Source organism: Mastigoproctus giganteus, chromosome 1 (genome assembly GCF_048544385.1).
Source record: "Mastigoproctus giganteus isolate SK-2022 chromosome 1, ASM4854438v1, whole genome shotgun sequence".
Lineage (NCBI taxonomy): Eukaryota > Metazoa > Arthropoda > Arachnida > Uropygi > Thelyphonidae > Mastigoproctus > Mastigoproctus giganteus.
Window position 1 is genome coordinate 221842043 of NC_143575.1, and position 18378 is coordinate 221860420.

At 38.4% G+C, this 18378-nt stretch overlaps 1 protein-coding gene across 6 annotated transcripts in view; it reads left to right on the forward strand.

Annotated features, from left to right (window-relative positions):
- Nucleotides 1-18378, forward strand: part of Bre1 (E3 ubiquitin-protein ligase Bre1) — a 415493-nt gene that overhangs the window by 217368 nt on the left and 179747 nt on the right. For 5 of the 6 annotated variants that reach the window (XM_090376128.1, XM_090376101.1, XM_090376124.1 and 2 more), the window contains one exon: nucleotides 14510-14631. In XM_090376128.1, the coding sequence (XP_090232254.1) occupies nucleotides 14510-14631 (122 nt within the window). The remainder of the gene's footprint in view (nucleotides 1-14509; nucleotides 14632-18378) is intronic. The other variant, XM_090376118.1, reaches the window with a different exon arrangement.

The following is an 18378-nucleotide window of genomic DNA, read 5'->3' on the forward strand; positions in this document are numbered from 1 at the left end:
TATAGACATATTTGAACAGAGCTGCAAGGCTAGCAACAAAACAGTATCAATGAAAATTATATACAAGTCTACAACCTGTAGACAGAAAATAACATTAACAGCCATATGTCTTCAAAAGAAGGGAAAAAAAAAAAAAAAATATATATATATATATATATATATATATATATATATCAACAGCAAGAAAACAGTGTAATTCACGCTATCTTCTAGAACGAAGTTTCCTGAAAGTCAGTACCTTTTGCTCTTGTACATAGTCATTAAAATTCGATACATATAATGTATATCATTAACAGGGCTTATTTTCCTGCAAGACATAGCCATTAACCTCTCATAAATACAAGATTTAAATTTTCAACAACAGTTCTTATGAACAACTTACAATAAAAGACTCAGTGAAACTCAGGGCCAAGAAAACCTTATAAACTCTTTGATGTAACACCTCATTAAGGATTAACATTTACAATGCATTTTCATCTCCTAAACACACTATCAGCAAAATCGGAGAAATACAAGAAATTCTCCCTTGTTTTCACCAACCGTGGAAAATCAGTGGGACTATATACATTTGTCAAAATCTGAAGCTGATTTCTAACATCTAAATAGCGGTTACATTCTAGGATTAAATGATTGACCATCTGAACAGCTCCACAAGGGCAGAGTGGCAATGCAGACAATCCAAGTGCATTTAATTTGGAGTTTATACTCCCATGACCTGTAATCATAAATGTGACATTTAAGCTGGGACAAAATCATTTTAACTGCTTAATGTATTCAAAAACATTAGGAATAAAACTATGCATAACCCTGCCCAAAAGAGCAGCATTCCATTCTAATTGCCAGTTTCTCATAAACTCAGATCTTAATCTAGCAACATCCTCCTTTTCAGATAAATCCATGTTCAATGTATAGTTACTAATATTAACTGAGGGAAACCCTTCTTCGATGATATAATAGATACTTCAGTATTATTTCATAGTAAATAGGTATTTGCCCATTCAGAACCTGCAGAGCAACAGTAGAAACAGTTCTACATGCTGTGGACGTGGCAAGAAGGAAAAAACGCTGAGATTGAATAAGATATATTTTCACCATGCTATTAACCACCCTAAAGCCCCATGCACCTGCCGCATAGCATATGATAGGCAAAAATAAACTTTTATAGTATAGCTTTAATGTTTACAATGCATTTTCTACCCCATTTTGATTTTATACCCCAAACGTTTTTACTAATTTTAAGTATTTTCCCTGTTAAAGTCTTAATCTTCTTCAAAATATACTTTACATGTTAAATGAAAGAGAGTTTATGTTCAAACATTACTCCAAGATATTTGTATGTTCTTTCTAGTTTGATGCTTTGATTATTAAGTTTAACAACAGGTGGTTTGTTTAGATTTAAGTTGCCCTTAAGAAGAAGCTGTTTCATTTTGGGAACCGAAATAACTAGTTTGTACACATTGCACCATGAGTTAAGGTCGTCCAAGATGTTATTCGATTTTTGCTCTAGCTCTAATCTTGAGTTTCCCATAAACAAAAGGGACAGGTCATCTGTGTGGGCAATCTTATGGACTTCACCATGATCAGAAGCTAGCCACCCATCAAGGACCACATTCCAACATATTGGACCAAGTACGGATCCTTGAGGGCAACCACGAGTAACCGGTCTCATGACCGAGCAAATGCCCAAGAAGACAACAAGGTTTCTGTTGTTGAAATAATCTGTAGCCAACCGGTACAAAGGAGCTGAGGCCCTGGCCTTCCGGAACCTCACCAGGACACTTTGCCACCACATGGTGTCAAAGGCCCCTTTGAAGTCCATGTAAAGACCCAGGACGTATTTAAAATTTGAAGCAGAAACGATATTTATTGCCTCACTGATTGTGTCCGTAGTACACCTGCCCTTAACAAAACAAAATTGAAAAGGAACAGATAAGTTTCTGGGAGTGTAATAATTTTTAAATCTTGACACAGTTAGCTTCTCTAGTACTTTCCCTAAAACGGGGAGAAGAGTGATTGGGGTGATACGATGTTTGTGCTTCCACAGGTTTGTTCGGAGATTTTAGCGAAATTTTTAAGTTTGCCAGCTTCATGGTTCTGGGAAGCATGTTCAGACAGGAGTTTATGATGTTGGTGATAAGCCGTGGCCTCAACTTCCAAATCCTTTTGAGGACTGAAACCTCAACCAGATCTAACCCCGGACCTTTTCCATCTTGCATGGAACAGATTGCATCATAAGAGATAAGAAAAAGGAATGCTGGAGGCACTTGGTGGGAACTACTGGAAACAATAACCCTTGGGGAGTTGTCTACAGAATAGTGACCAACAAGCTACCAAGAGGGTGTCTTGGAAACTACTGTCAAACCAGATTGAACCCCAGCCCTGTGTTGGGCAGATTCTGTAAATAATACTAGGCAGTATTATTCAGACTGAAACCAGGGATCATTCCCCCACCCAGCTAGACATTATAAAAGAAAACACTGAATATGACAATGTCAGTATTGAACCTCTGTTTACTGTATAAGACTTAGAAATAGCACTATCTAAAACCAAAAACAATAAATTCCCAGGTTTTGATCTCTTAGAGGTTAAGATTATCAAAAAATTAGGAGAAATAGCACTACACAAATTAATAGCACTATATAATAACTGTATGACAGAAGGTATATTCCAAAAAATATTGAAAAAAGCTGTGTTAATATTAATTCTCAAAAACCCCAAGAAACCCCCTACTGATCCGAAATCATGTAGACCAATAGCCCTACTCCCTGTACTAGGGAAAATATATGAAAGACTAATATATAGTAGATTAGCTCAATACTACACGGAAGGAGGTTTACGTTGCAACAATCAGTATGGTTTTAAGCAGGGCAACTCTACGGAGGATGCCATGTACCACCCTCCATTTTAACTGACAACAGTTAAAAACTCAGAGGAGAAATATATGCTGGCAATCTCTATTGACTTTGCTGGGGCATTTGACTCACTCTGGTGGCCTAGTGTCCTTAGGAGACTCTGCCAGGCAAATGCCCCACAAAACTTATATAAGGTAATAAACAGCTACCTTACAGACAGAAGTGTTTCAGTGTGCACGAGGTTCCAGGAATTGAATTGACACACCCTGTGAAATGAGGCTGCCCACAGGGTTCAATCCTTGGCCCTTTCTTCTGGAACATCAGGGGTAAAGGAAAGGGTTTTTGCTTCCGTAAAGGTGAGTACAGTGGTCTCCGAAAGTTTTTAAATTCTGTACAGTGGGACCAATTGACGATGTTACCAACAGTAAATTCTAAGTGGGACGCATTCAAGGAATTAATCGTGGAAGCTACTAAATGTTTCATACCTATTAAGAAATATTGTTCAAGGTTTAGGCCTAAATGGTTATCTAATGAACTAATGAGACTCGTGACAGAGAAGAAAAATGCATGGGATGCATATAAATTATCAAGCGACTCAGAAGCCTACGGCAGATATAAGATAGGCTGTAATCAGGTGACAAAGGAGGTTAGGCAGGCGAAGGCAGATTACGAGAAATCCTTGGCAAAAGATGCTAAGAAAAACAGCAAGGATTTCTTTTCTTATATAAACTCTAAAAGGAAGGGGATGAATCTGATTGGTCCACTTGACATCGATGGTTCGACTGTTGACGATCCTGCTCAGATAGCAAACAAATTGAATGAGTATTTTGCATCTACATTCACACATGAGGAATTATTAAGGTTTGAAAATGGCAGAAGGTTATCAAATTGTAGCAGGATACTTAATGATTTTGGAATAACTGAAAGCAAAGTGGAGGAGAAATTGTTGAAGTTAAACATAAGAAAAGCACCTGGGTTGGATGGGTTCTATCCAGTTATATTAAAGGAGGCGGCAAAGCAACTAAGCAAACCCTTAGCCATAATTATGAGGGCATCCTTGGACTCAGGGGAGGTTCCCACGGACTGGAGATATGCAAATGTATCCCCAATTCACAAAGGGGGATCGAAGGGTGACACGAGTAATTACAGACCAGTTAGTTTAACTTCTGTTCCGGGTAAAATAATGGAGTCACTGGTTAAAGATGCATTGCAGGATCATCTAGACAAGACTGCAGCAATAATTTAGACACAGCATGGGTTTGTTAAGGGAAAGTCTTGTCTGACAAATTTGATAGGATATTATGATGTGGTTACAAAGAAACTGGATACAAAATATAATTTTGATATCATATATTTGTATTTCAGGAAATCTTTTGACACTGTTGCGCATGGAAGACTATTGTACAAATTGGAGCAGAATGGTATTAAGGGTAAGTTGCTACAATGGATAAAAGGATGGTTAAGTGGGAGAATACAGAGGACTAATGTTATTAGTGGAGTCCCGCAGGGTTTCAGTGTTAGGTCCACTGTTGTTTTGTATATTTATCAATGATATTGATGAAGATATATCAGGCTTAATGTCGAAGTTTGCAGATGATACAAAGGTTGGCAAGGTTGTTAATGACAGTAATGGCAGTGTGCTACTGCAACAGGATCTGGATAATTTGGGCAGATGGGCTAAGAAGTGGCAACTGAAGTTTAACCTTGACAAATGCAAAGTACTGCATATGGGTAGAAGTAACTCCAGAGAAACGTACCAACTGTGTGGTACTACACTTAAGGTGGTAGAAAATGAAAAAGACCTGGGAGTAATTGTGCAGTCAGATATGAAGTTTTCTGAGCAATGCAGACAGGCTGCCAGGGCAGGTCATGGGGTTTTGTCAATGATATATAGGAATTTTGCTAGCAGGGAAAAGGAGGTGATTATCCCTCTGTATAAGGCAATGGTCAGGCCACGCCTTGAGTACTGCGTACAGGTCTGGAGGCCTCATTTTAGGAAGGATGTAGATTTACTTGAGCGTGTACAGAGAAGGGTAACAAGATTGGTAAAGGGAATGAAGGGATCCTCTTACCAAGAGAGGCTTAAGTTCTGCAAATTGCAGTGGTTGGAGACTAGGCACCCGCGCGGTGATCTGATTGAAGTGTATAAGGCCTTGAATGGGTTGAGCACGCTGAATTCTAATGGGATGCTTCCACTTGTTCAGATTATGAACCTAAGGGGGCATAAATTCAAATTAAGAAAAGACAGATGTAGAATAGATGTGCGGAAATTTGCCTTTGGCCAGCAGGTGATTAATTGCTGGAACAAACTTCCATCTGTCGTTGTGGAAGTTGATAGGTTGAATAAATTTAAGGAGGAACTGGACAGGCATTTGGAGGGAATGGTGTGATTTTTTTTTTTTTTTTTTTGTCTGATGCTGCATAAGCTCATACACTTGCTTTCTTGCATCACATGCCACTACTACTACTACAACTACTACATTGTTCTGTATGAATTTTTGGCCTTGGATCTGGACCCTGTGGAAAGCCTGGCCTTTGCAGATGACATGATTTTCCTTGTAAAAGGTAACATGTGAGTTATTATAGAGCAAAGATCAAATGCTGCTATTTTGCAGCTGCAGGACATGCTTAAAATATCACCTGAAAAAACCAAACAAATACTTCCAAAGGGCAATTTGGACATAAGAAGACATCCACAAATCAAAATTAACACACCCACTATAAAAATGGTAACAGAACTGAAATATCTTGGAGTAATCTTCAATTCAAAATTAACTTTTTACCCCCATTTGACCTACTTCCCGAAGAAAGTGAGAAATTATGCAGGTATGATTGCCAGGATCAGTCAAGCAGACTGGGCCTCAAAAGAAAGATCCTGGCCATCATATACCATGCAATGTTCCAACCTGTTATCACCTATGGAGCCGGTGAGTGGTTCACCTGCTCGTCGTTAGTAAGTAATAGGAATAGATTAGAATCGATACGAAGGACAATACTTCTCACTATTACCAGAGCATATCGCACAGTAAGCACACCTGCGCTACAGTTGCTGGCTGGAGCTCTCCCACTTCACCTGGAAGTAGCCAAAAGAGGCTTGTATTATAGACTTAAAAAGGGCATACCCACAGAATTTCTGGGGATAGCCCTTGATACAAGCAACACCTTCAATGCTTAAAGAAAAAGAATAGCCACAAAGCTCCATGAGCTATGGCAAACAAAGTGGGAACAGAAAACAAGAGGTCTGGTTACCAAAAGGTTTCTGCCACAGGTGGCAATGGTTAGCCCAAAGCCACCTAAGTGGTATGTCCCTGGACTTCTTACAACATTTATATTGACAGGTCACAGCTCCCTAAAGGCGAAACTAACCTCCTTAGGGCTGACTGATGACCCAAACTGCACCTGTGGTGAGAGTGAAGACTGGGCACACATTATGAATGTATAATTTGACATCCCCAGAACAGAACTAATAGCACAGATTGGCCCCCTTCCCAGGGGAGAAGAACATCGCTTCATCATAGAAGAGGAAAATTATAAAGCCTTTACATCTTTCACACAGAAAGTATTCGAAATGCGCAGACCTATCCAAAGAATGGCAATTCAGCACCCCAGCAATTAAACAATAATCAATAGTTAAAATTGCCCATGTTTCGCACCACGCCCAGATAATGACTTAAAAACTATCAGGATAGCAGTATTCTGTGCCCTGACAGAAACCTGTCACCACATAGGGGAGCGAGATGTATAGGCAGCCAGGGAAGCTGAAAAATATCAGTAAGCTAATAGTAGGGGGATGCAATGTAGAATGAAAGACAGAATGAATAGGCTGGGCATTGAGTGAACTAGGAAATATGGTAAATGGGCGTAAATGGCAGTTTTGCTGAAAGAAAGAAAGAATGACCTATCATGAGAGAAAGAGAGTGAATGGGTATAAGTGGAAGAGCAAATGTGGCCGAAAGAATACAAAGTTAATAATAACTTGCATTACTTTATATATACTAACAACACGAACACTATCACTGCATTCTCTCCTGGCCTGCAAAAAACTTGTGGCTAGGCCTGCACCACAGTTGAAGAATAATAGTAAGTTGAGGTGCCCAGAGAGTGCAGTGCAGAAAGCAAGAGTCGAACAAATGAAATGAAAGCCAGAAAATGAATGAGATTATAAGTGTGTGAGAAAAAGAACACAAACCCTAAATGCTACAGTTAAGTACACACTAACCATAGTTTAATTAGTATTTAAATTCATATCATTGCATCCACCCCTGGTGAGTGAGTGAGTGAGTGAGTGAGTTTGGGGAGGGGGAAAATATATATACAGTAATACCCCGAAGTTACGCGATAGGTGGGTCCGACGAAAATCGCGTAAGTCGAATTCGCGTAAGTCGGGGTACAACTTTGCATATAAATACATATAAATTTTGCTTAATTGGGACCAAGGACTAACAAAAACACTAGTTTAGAAGAAAAATATTAATAAAATTGCAGTTCTTTATACATATTAATACAAAATATGTATTAAAAAAAACAAATGACTTACGTTAAAAAGTTATTTCGATGTCGATGGCTTCATAAAATCTAACAAATTCGTCTGACGACACAGCGCCTTCTTTTTTTCATGCAGAATTTCTTTGTAGCAAGGTAATAATTTTTTTATTCCTTGCTTTGTAGCTATAACGCGTTCTTCGTTGGAGTCTATGTTTTCTAAAATTAAGCCCTTTACAATTGAGCCCTTTTCAATTTTCAACCTGTCAAGTTTACAATTGTCATGTGCTTTTCGCCGTTGCTTCATTTAGGCCTGTAGCACGTGCAATATCACATGGTCTTTCATTTCGCTCAAAGCGTTTCACAATTTCATATTTTTTTCTCTATCGACAGAGGCGGACTGGCCATAAGCCTTGCCGGGGAAACCCCGGTGGGCCGGTGTGATTTTGGCCATAAACCATAGTATGAGGCCACTATAAATTTTCCCGGGTAAGAATTTTTGATCCAGTCCGCCTCTGTTTATCGATAATTGCTTTTCTTTTTCTCTCTGAATCTGCAGTGTCTTCACCAGGACGCTTCCTTTTCACACCTTTTAAGTATTTTACTCATTTTTAGGGAATAAAGCACAATTACAAAACGAGGAGGCACGCTTGATACGCATAAACAAAGCTGCGCGCATGTAGCAACTGAATAAACAACACCATAAAGGCAGAGATACACTATTAACACCTCACATTTCTAGGGGTTACTACCATAAAAGAATAAAAATCCAGTTGCGTTTCTGCTAGTGAAATCTGTTATAAACTGGTAGTAAACTCGATCTAATTGCATTTGTGATTATACCGATAGCTGGAATTGTGTTGGTTTTTTACGTTATTATGGTGAAATGTGTTTCCCCTTCACTGATATAAAAAACATAAAAGCAGCAAAGTTGAATTTTGTTCATCTTTCGCTCTCATTCTCTGCCGTCGCACCGTATATCGATAACATATGAAAAACGACCTTGAAGATAGTGGGCGGCAGCGTTGCCAAACGAAAAAATCAAGAACCGCGTAACTCCGAGTTCGCGTAAGTCGGGGTAGCGTAAGTCGGGGTATTACTGTATATAAAAATGGGGGAAAAAGTATAAAAACAGAATGCAAGTAGAATGAGAATGCAGATTATGAATGAAGTAAATGTCTCTCTCTTCCACCCCTTTGCCTGATGGGTTACTACTGCCCTGCCAGCTAAGATGTCCCACCCCCAGAGCAGGATGGGCAGTCTACCTTCCTACCAGATTCGACACTACATGGAGATGACAACCATCACTGATGAAGACATATTGCAGCTTTGCTGCCGACACGCCATTTGGCAATCTGAATTGGGTACTCTAACTTGGTTCCCTTTAAAACCCTATCCCAAGGCAGGGGAGGGAGGAGACAGGTCTCTGTCTTCTCCCATCCCTGGCTCCCCCATACTTTGCCTGATGGGGCTCGTCTCCACTGACCTCTTTGGGGATGCCTACTCTATCGTGTCCAGTCTTCCACCCCCACTAAACTGACCGAGTACACCCCTAACAATGCCACCAAATTCTAATCAATGTCAAAATTCTACCACTTTCTTCTAAATCTCTTTCAGCCAATTTCCAGTGTTCAATTCCCCCCCTCCCCCTTTTTTTTTTTTTTTTTTTTTTAGGTCTTGCCACTGAAATCCTTGGAAATTATGTGGTGGAGCCTGCTAGAATACTTAAATAATCTACTGGGTGCCTGACCTGCCTCCTCATGGCAAAGTGTGGGCAACGGTTTGCCCCAATAGGGGCCCAACAGAACATAACACTACAACAAACACACAACACTCCCCACACACTTTTTAAATCTCTGGCCTCCACAGAGTTCTGTGTCACGAAGAACACAATGCGGAGATGGGGGGAAACCCCTGGTGCCATCAGACAACTAACAAACTTTACACTTTACTTTACATTTTAATCAAGTCTCCAGAATCTCTAAGTACAGTTGGTCGTCGACTTACGACCGACTTCTGTTCTGACTGACTGGTCGTATGTCGGCCATATATTTATTAACAGTATTTTTTAACCTTTCTAATCTTTTTATCATCTTTATAATTTATTTTTATCATCTTTTATTTAGCGATACTGTACATACCTTCGTTCCTACGCCTAGTCGCGGCCGGTCGTAAGTCACATAGGTCGTAAGTCGACGACCAAGTGTATCTAAAATCTTGTATTCTCATATATAGCACCTCTTTTCCCATAGCATTCTGTTGCTCCTACCCTCTACACATTATCAGGTACACCAGGCTGATTCACCCAAGTCACCCAGAGCAATAGACATTGCCCTGACTGAGTTTCCATCCCAAAGTTATACAATGTATATACAATATTTTAGTCTTACAATTTCTTGCAGTATACAAATATTATAATGTATTATTCCCGTAGGAATCATATGGAAATTGCACTTCAATCACTTGTTATAGTTTTTTATAGATATATGTCCAGATATTGTTCTTAGTACATAATTGTTAGTTGCATTCTGTATAAGGTATTATTAATTGTGCTTAGTTATGCTATAATGCTATTAGTTTATTTTTATCGCAGATGATGATGATAAGCTTGGTTTGCACACATTGAAACTTCTGAATCTTCATTTTTATGGTCATCACACTGCATCTAATTGTTAATTATTGCATAGTAACAGAGGTCTGTGTCCTGTTATTTTCTGTTTTTGTAATAAAAGGAGATGCTTGTTGACATTCAACTTAAATTCCTATCAGTTGTAATTTTCAGTAAATACATGAAAAGGAAGGCTATCCCAAAGGTAGAAGCAGGAGGAATAATTGAAGAAAAGAGAAAGTTAGAAGAGAGGATGTTGATTACTGATGCATATGTTAAGACTGGTTTGAAAATAAAAGGCCAAATTACAGATGTTGTTCTTGCAACTTCTGATGTAGCTTTTAAAGGGCTGTAATGATAAAAATAATAAAAAATAAATTTTACAAAGAATTAACAGTAACATAAACATTAAAAATACCTTATGTTTTAAAACATCTCTGTGTGCCTTGTTCTGTAAGCTTGTTCAGACTCTCCTGAATGGGAACAAGGGGACATTTGATATCAGTGTATTGCTATATTATTGAATGGCTCTTTCTATCCAGCTGACTTTTCAAATCACTCAAAGTTGGCATCTGTGAGTTGGCTATGCTGATTCTGCCTAACAAAATTTCTGAGCCTGGAGAAGTCAGTTGGATACTGATCAGTGTTCAGTATTGGATGATTGTGGATAGAATTCTGTAGAAGAAATTTTTAAAGAATCATTCTGTATAAAAGTGTTCAGGTCCAGTTCTATAAACAGAAAACAAGGTATAGGATTTGATCCACAATATTTTAACATCTTTAAAAGGACAATAGAAGACCTCAAGAAACAGAAACAAAAAAAAAAAAAAAACAAGAACAGCCACCCCTTCCTCTCCACCACAATCCCCCCCCCCCCGACATACAAATCCAAGATCAGCATAACCACAACTTAGAAAATCTTTTGGGAGTGAGGCTTAGCTATCTGTCAACTCTGGGACACATTTGAACAACAAAGAAGCACTGGGCTTCAGAATAACCCACCAGGTGACCTGCTATTGACCAAGTAATTAAAAGCCCCGGGCCAAATTAGGTATAAATAAGCTGTTAACATACCTCTTGTCTGAATGAAGGAGAGTTAGGCATTCTGCAAGCAGGATGTTGTTAACAGGTAAACCAGTATCTTATTTATTTTACCTTTCATTTGTATATATAAAAAAGTTACTAGTAATAGATAACTGGATATTTGTATTAACACAATAATTAATTGTTACATTTTGTTTCTCTGTCCTCTAGTGCAACCAAGCATGGTCTGTTGATGGGTTCCGGCAAGGTTTCTAAAACATTACCTAATTGTATATTTAGTCAATAGGCTGAATAAACTAACTTAAAAAAACTCACGTGGTATAATAGTAGTTATTTAGAAAGAGATAAGTTTTATAAGTAATACAGCAATACTGGTATACTTTATTAATTTGATCACCTGTTATGACCGTGTAGCCTTGTTTGCAAGAAATTAATTTAACTCATCGGGTAACTCTCAAGATTAAAAATTGACATCTTATATCAAAATGAAAGAAATTCAGCTCATTGTTTACCATTAAACTTCATAACCATTTTTTTTTTTTTTTTTTTATTATTAAATTCAAATAGCCATGGCTCATTGCTGTTTAGAATCAGTAATCATTACTATTGTGATTTGTTTCAATTTTTTTGTTTCCTTCAAATGACCACTTTCATCTGCTCCTGAAGTTGAGCTTTCCTCCTGAATCACCCTGTATAAAAGACAGTATGTTTCAGAAGACCAGCCATTACTTGAAGGAAAAGTCAGGTTAACACTAAATTTTTTTTGAATCTTTTGTTGGTTAGGTTTTGGTTCTAATTCTGATTTCATAATCACTATCAGAAACCTTTTGATACTGTTGCACATGGAAGACTGCTATACAGAGTGGAGCAGTATAGCATTAAGGGCAAGTTGCTACAATGGATAAAAGGATGGTTGAGTCAGAGAAGACAGAGTGGTAATCAATGGACACTGCCATTTGTGGACCAATATTATTAGTGGAATTCCTCAGGGTTCAGTGTTGGGCCCATTGTTGTTTTGTATATTTATTAATGATATTGATGAAGGTATATCAGGTTTGATGTCAAAGTTTGCAGTTGACACAAACGTTGGCAGGGTTGACAATGACAGTATGCTACTGCAACAGGATCTAGAAAATTTGGGCAGAGGGGTGGAGAAATGGCAACTGAAGTTTAACATTGACAAATGCAAAGTACTGCATATGGGTCGCAGCAACCCCAGAGAAATGTACAAACTGTGGTACTACACTCAAGATTGTGGAGAATGAAAAAGACTTGGAGGTAATTGTGCAGTCAGATATGAACTTTTCTGACAGTGCAAACAGGCTGCCACACCAGGTCATGTGGTCTTATCAGTGATATACAGGAATTTTGCTAGCAGGGATAAGTTAGTGATTAACCCTTTGTATAAAGCAGTGATAATGAGTACTGTGTACAGGTGTGGAGGCCTCATTTTAGGAAGGATGCAGAGTTGCTAGAATAAGTAGAGAAGGGCAACAAGATTGGTGAGGGGAACAAAGGGGTGCTCTTACCAAAAAAGACTTCTCAAGTTCTGCAAATTGTAGCATCTGGAGACTAGGCACCTGCAAAGTGATCTGATTGAGATGTATAAGTCCTTGAATGGTTTGAACAGGCTCAATGCTGTTGGAATTCTTCCTGTTGCTCAGATTACGAACCTGAAGGGGCATAAACTCAAATTCAGGAAAGACAGTTGTAGAATAGATGTGCAGAAATTTGCCTTTAGCCAGCAGGTAGTTGATTGCTGGAACAAACTTCCATCTGTTGTTGTGGAAGTTTGATAGCTTAAAAAAATTCAAGGAAGAACTGGACAGACTTTTCGAGTGATTAACCATGGGTGAAATGGAAAGGGGTTTTTTTTGGCTGCTGCTAAATTAGCTTGCCATCTTGCATAATATGCCTCTGCTAATGCTAATCTCTATATAAGTGAAAGTATGTGTCTAGCATGCTTGTATTACTTGTGAATAGAATGAACACCAAACTTGCAGAATATGAAAATTTGGTATTGGTCCAACTTTTTTCCATTTATACTTGAGACGGTTTTAGGTCCGATTCTGTAGCCGTTGGTTCTCCTCACTCCATACACACACACAATTACAGAAGCCTAACCATTTACACTCAGTCAGATAATAGGTGACAGAGACAATATGTCTGACGTTTTTAACTTTTTACAATCTATTAATTTGTATACAAATATCTGAGTTTTATATTTTATATGCTTTTACTTTATACCTTTTTTTACATAAATTTTAATTGCTTGATGTGTTAGCCTACGCTACCAAAATGTTTAGTAACATTTTAAATTTGACTTGCCGCATTATGGCCTTAGCTGCCAATGCGCCATTAAAAATCAAATCAAACAGAAGCCTTGCTATATATTGGTTACAACAGCTTTGTTTCCTTTCAGAATATCAGAACTTGTTTAAAATATTTTTTTAGGAACTGTGCTACTAGATTTCATATTGATAGTTTAGCCCATTCACTTGTGAAACCCCCAACCACCATTGTGCATTTTCACCTTTAAATATTTATCGAAAATATCATCAACAGGAATGTTTATCTGGGCAATGTTGAATAAATTGTTTATGCCCCAACTTTATGAAGATTCTGTTGATTTCAACTTACAGCAACACTGTGCACCTCAACATTGATATAGAAATGTCAAAATATCTCAACACACCACCTCAGTGATGAATGAAATGATGTACCAAAGATGATCGGTGATGCTCCCACCCAATTCAGATCTCTGAACCTAACACCATATCACAGCTTTTTGTGGAGCTGTGTAAAGGACATTGTGTTTGTGCCATTACTGCCAATAGACATTATTGAACTGAAACACTCAGTCAGGCAGTGGCATCCACAAGCATACTACAGTGGTCAGGAAAGAAATGGTCTGTCAAATTAACATCTGCCACGAAGATCACATTAATCACCTGTAAAGGCAATAGGAAACTGTTCAGAGATTCTCCGTCCATCTGTGTATATGCAAAAGATAATAAATACCTTTTTTTTTTTTTTTTTTTTCCCCTTTACTTTTCTTTTTTGAATTGACCTGTATATTCAAACTTATATGCCAGGCTAATTCTCATATATAAAATTAACAGACATTCCTGAAGTAAAATGCCCTATAACCATGTGCCCTGTAACTCATAGGAGCCTCTACCTAATTAGAGAAAAATGTATTCCAGAGATTTGTATTTTGAATTACCCTAAGTGCATCCAAATGGAATTTGGGTGGTGAATTTTGTTATGATCCTTATAAAATTTGGCAGACTAATGAGAAGATATAGTGAAGTTAATATGTATTATGCATTGTTATGAAATGCATCTAAGAACTTTGTTATGATGGAGATGAAATTACTCATTTCCTAATTGCATGGATATTGTTTGTGTGCATGGCTGTAGGAGATTTTTGTTTGCTTGTATGTTTGTTTTATAGGAAATTGCTCAGTACTGTTCATTTTTATTTAAATCATTGCAAATTTTGCTATTTTTTTTTTAATAGGCCCGATTAATAGAGAAATGCGTCATCTCATAACTAGCTTGCAAAATCACAATCACCAATTGAAAGGAGAGGCACAAAGGTATAAACGGAAACTGAAAGAAGCCAATAATGAGATGGTAAAAGTATGTGTGTGAACACTTTTAAAATTAGGATTTTGTACATATGTGAAGGACATTTTGTATAAATGTATAGTAGTCATATTTTAAATAGTATCATCCTTTATTAAATATGCGAGCTGTTTGAAAAGTAAGGTAACTGATATTTTTGTGAAAAGATGTGTAATCACAGAATGGTGGAACAACACAAATTTGGGCACATTAAAGCGTTACTTTTTGACAGAAGCCCTTGTCGTATTCAGGTATACCTGTCTCCCTGACAAGTGCACAAGTCAGCCCTGGGGAGATTGTGCAAGGCTCATTAGGTAGGATTTTTCTCAGCCTGGTCTGTACTTGATAACAGGAGAGATTGTTTCTACAGGGATGGGATACACTTAAATAGAAATGGTGCAAGAATATTTGCTCATGCTATCGAGGCAGTGTTAGGTGAGTTGGAAAACTGCTAGCTTGGAGGAGGGGCTCACAGACTAATAGAGTAACAGTAGCTGCAGGCATCAGTGAAAGTGATTCTTGCACTGCTTCTATTAGAATGAGCAGCAGCCTAGAAAGTAAGGTGCTGGGGATTTCCAGGACTGCTGGGAGTTATCGTGGAACAAGTAAATACATGGGCTGTGTTAGGGTAACTAAGAGTAAGAATAGGTGCATGTACACCAATACTAGGAGTACAGTAAATGAATTTGAATTTCATGTGCTGGTGAAGACATCGAAGGCAGATATTGTTGGGATATCAGAGACGTGGTGTTACACAGAGATAAGGAATGCAGAATTGGAATTTGGGGAGTATAATGTGTACAGAAGGGATAGAAAAGGAGGAGAGGTAATGCTCTTAACACTTTTTTTTTTTTTTTTTGTTTTTTATGAAAACCCCAAACACAAAAGGTATCAAAACCTATAGTACTTAGTACCGTGCATGGGTTGAAAGAGAGATATGGGGAGGGGGGGAACTTTGCTCCAGAAACTAAACATGGGTTTCAACACTTTAAGCCTCCAATAAGCAAAGAGGTGGTATATAAGTGCATTTTAAGCACTAAAAAACACCATGAACCTCACCCACCCGGTCGTGAAAGGAATAAGCATGTCTTTGCATATCTTATCAAAACTTGAGAGAAACATATACTTCTGTTGGGTCCCAGGTCATATGGCAGTTCCTGGAAATGAACTAATGGACATCGCTGCCAAATCGGCTAACCTACCATCCGACATCAAGTGGAAAGTACCTCATCAAGACTATAGACCAAATAATCCAGGAAAAATGTGTCCCAGCGGCAGTTATCATGGGAAAATCAACCTAACAATAAGCTTCGAAGTATCAAGCAAAACCTTGCGCAGTGACCTTCCAGCTTCAATTCAATCCAACAACAGGGGGTAATATTGGCTCATCTGTGAATAAGTCACAGATGAGCCAATATCACTAAGGAAGTGCATCCAGCTGACATGGATGGACAGTACAATGTTGAGTCAGTTTGGTGTGACATAAGCACTAGGAAAGCAAAATTGAGAGTAGGAGTGTGTTATAGGCCTAATGACTATGATGAGTACAGTGAACAACTATACAGAGAAATAGTGGGCCAGTAAATTAGATTGTCTTATAATGGGGGATTTTAACTTCACAGATATTGACTGGAACTTGTGAGTTGGTCACTCGTGCACTAGCAAGGCTTTTGTTGATTTATTAGATGATTTTTTTTTCTACAGCAGCATGTTCGAGAGGCAACTAGAGGGAGTAATACTCTTGATCTGATTATCAACAGTGATTCTTCATGCATTAAGAATCTTCAAATAAAGGAACCACTAGGCAGCAGTAAAGGGAAGGGTTTTTGATTTCGTAAAGGTGACTAAAGTGGTCTCAGACAATTCTATACAAGGGATCAACTGATGATGTTACCAACAACAAATTTTAAATGGGAAACATTCAAGGAAGTAATCATGGAAGCTACTAGATTGGCCCACTTGATATTGACAGCTATTGTTGATGATCCTGCTGAGTTAACTGACAAATTAAATGACTATTTTGCATCTACATTCACACATGAGGAAGTCTGTAGGGAAGTGGTAGCCATAAGCTTATCAAACTGTTGCAGGGAGCTAAATGATTTTGTAATAACTGAGAGCAAAGTAGAGGAGAATTTGTTGAAATTGAACATAAAAAATGGCACCTGAGGTGGATGGGATCTCTCCAGTTATTTTGAAGGAGGCAGCAAAGGAAGTAAGCAAACCCTTAATAATTGTGAAAGTTTTCTTTCACATTTTTTATCTTGGACTCAGGGGAGGTTCCCATGGACTGGAGATGTGAAAATGTGTTCCCAATTTACAGAGGGGGGTCAAAGGGTGACACAATAATTACAGACCTGTTAGTTTAACTTCTGTTCCAGGGAAAATAATGGAGTCGCTGGTTAAAGAAGCACTGTAGGATCATCTAGGCAAGGCTGCAGTTATAGTTCAGACACAGAATGGGTTTTTTAAGGGTAAGTCTTGTCTGACCAATTCGATTGGATACTGTGATGTGGTCCCAAAGGAACTGTATGCAAAAATAATTTTGATATCATATACGAGGATTTTAGGAAAGCTTTTGATACTGTTGGAAGACTACTGTACAAATTGGAGCAGTATGGCATTAAGGGCAAGTTGCTGCAATGTATAAAAGAATGGTTGAGTGGTAGAACACAGAGAGTTGTAATCATTGGACACTGCTCTTCGTGGACTAATGTTATTAGTGAGTCCCCCAGGGTATGGTGTTGGGCCCATTGTTGTTTTCTGTATTTATCAGTGATATTGATGAGGTATATCAGGGTTAATGTCTAAGTTTGCAGATGATATGAAGGTTGGCAGAGTTAATTAATGATAGTATGCTATCATTAATTAACTTTATCTTACCATTAATGATAGTATGCTACTGCAACCGGATCTAGGAAAGTTGCGCAGGTGGGCTGAGAGGTGGTAACTGAAGTTTAACATTGAGAAATGTAAAGTACTGCATATGGATAGGAGTAACCCCAGAATAAATATACCAGCTGTGTAGTACTGCATTCAGGGTAGTGGCAAATAAAAAGGACTTGGGGGTAATTGTGCAGTCAGATATGAAGCTTTCTGAGCAATGCAAAAAGGCTGCAAGAGTAGCTCATGGTGTCTTGTCAATGATATATAGGAATTTTTCTAGCAGGGATAAGGAGGTGATTGTCCCCTTGTATAAGGTAATGGTCAAGCCACACCTCGAGTACTGCTTACAGGTCTGGAGGCCTCAGTTTAGGAAAGATGTAGAGTTGCCGGAATGAGTACAGAGAAGGGCAACGAGATTGGTGCGTGGAACATAGGGTTTCTCTTACCAAGAAATACTTAAGTTCTGCAAATTGCAGTGTCTGGAGACTAAGCACCTGCGAGGTGATCTAATTGAGATGTATATGGCCTTGAATGGTTTGAGCAAGCTCGATGCTGATGAGAATCTTCCTCTTGCTCAGATTACTCACCTGAGGGGACATAAATTCATTCAAATTGAGCAAATTGTAGAATAGTTGTCTGGATAGTTGCCTTTAGCCAGCGGCTGGTTGATACGTGGAACAGCTACCATCTGTCGTAGTGGAGGTCGAAAACTTAAATAAGTTCAGGGCAGAACTAGATAAGCATTTGGAGTGAATGGATGGGTGAAATGGGAAAGGCTTTTTTTTTTGTTGTTGTTGTTTTTTTGGCTGATGCTATATAAGCTTGATTTCTTGCATCATATGCCTCTGCTAATGCTAAGTACTTAAATATGACAAG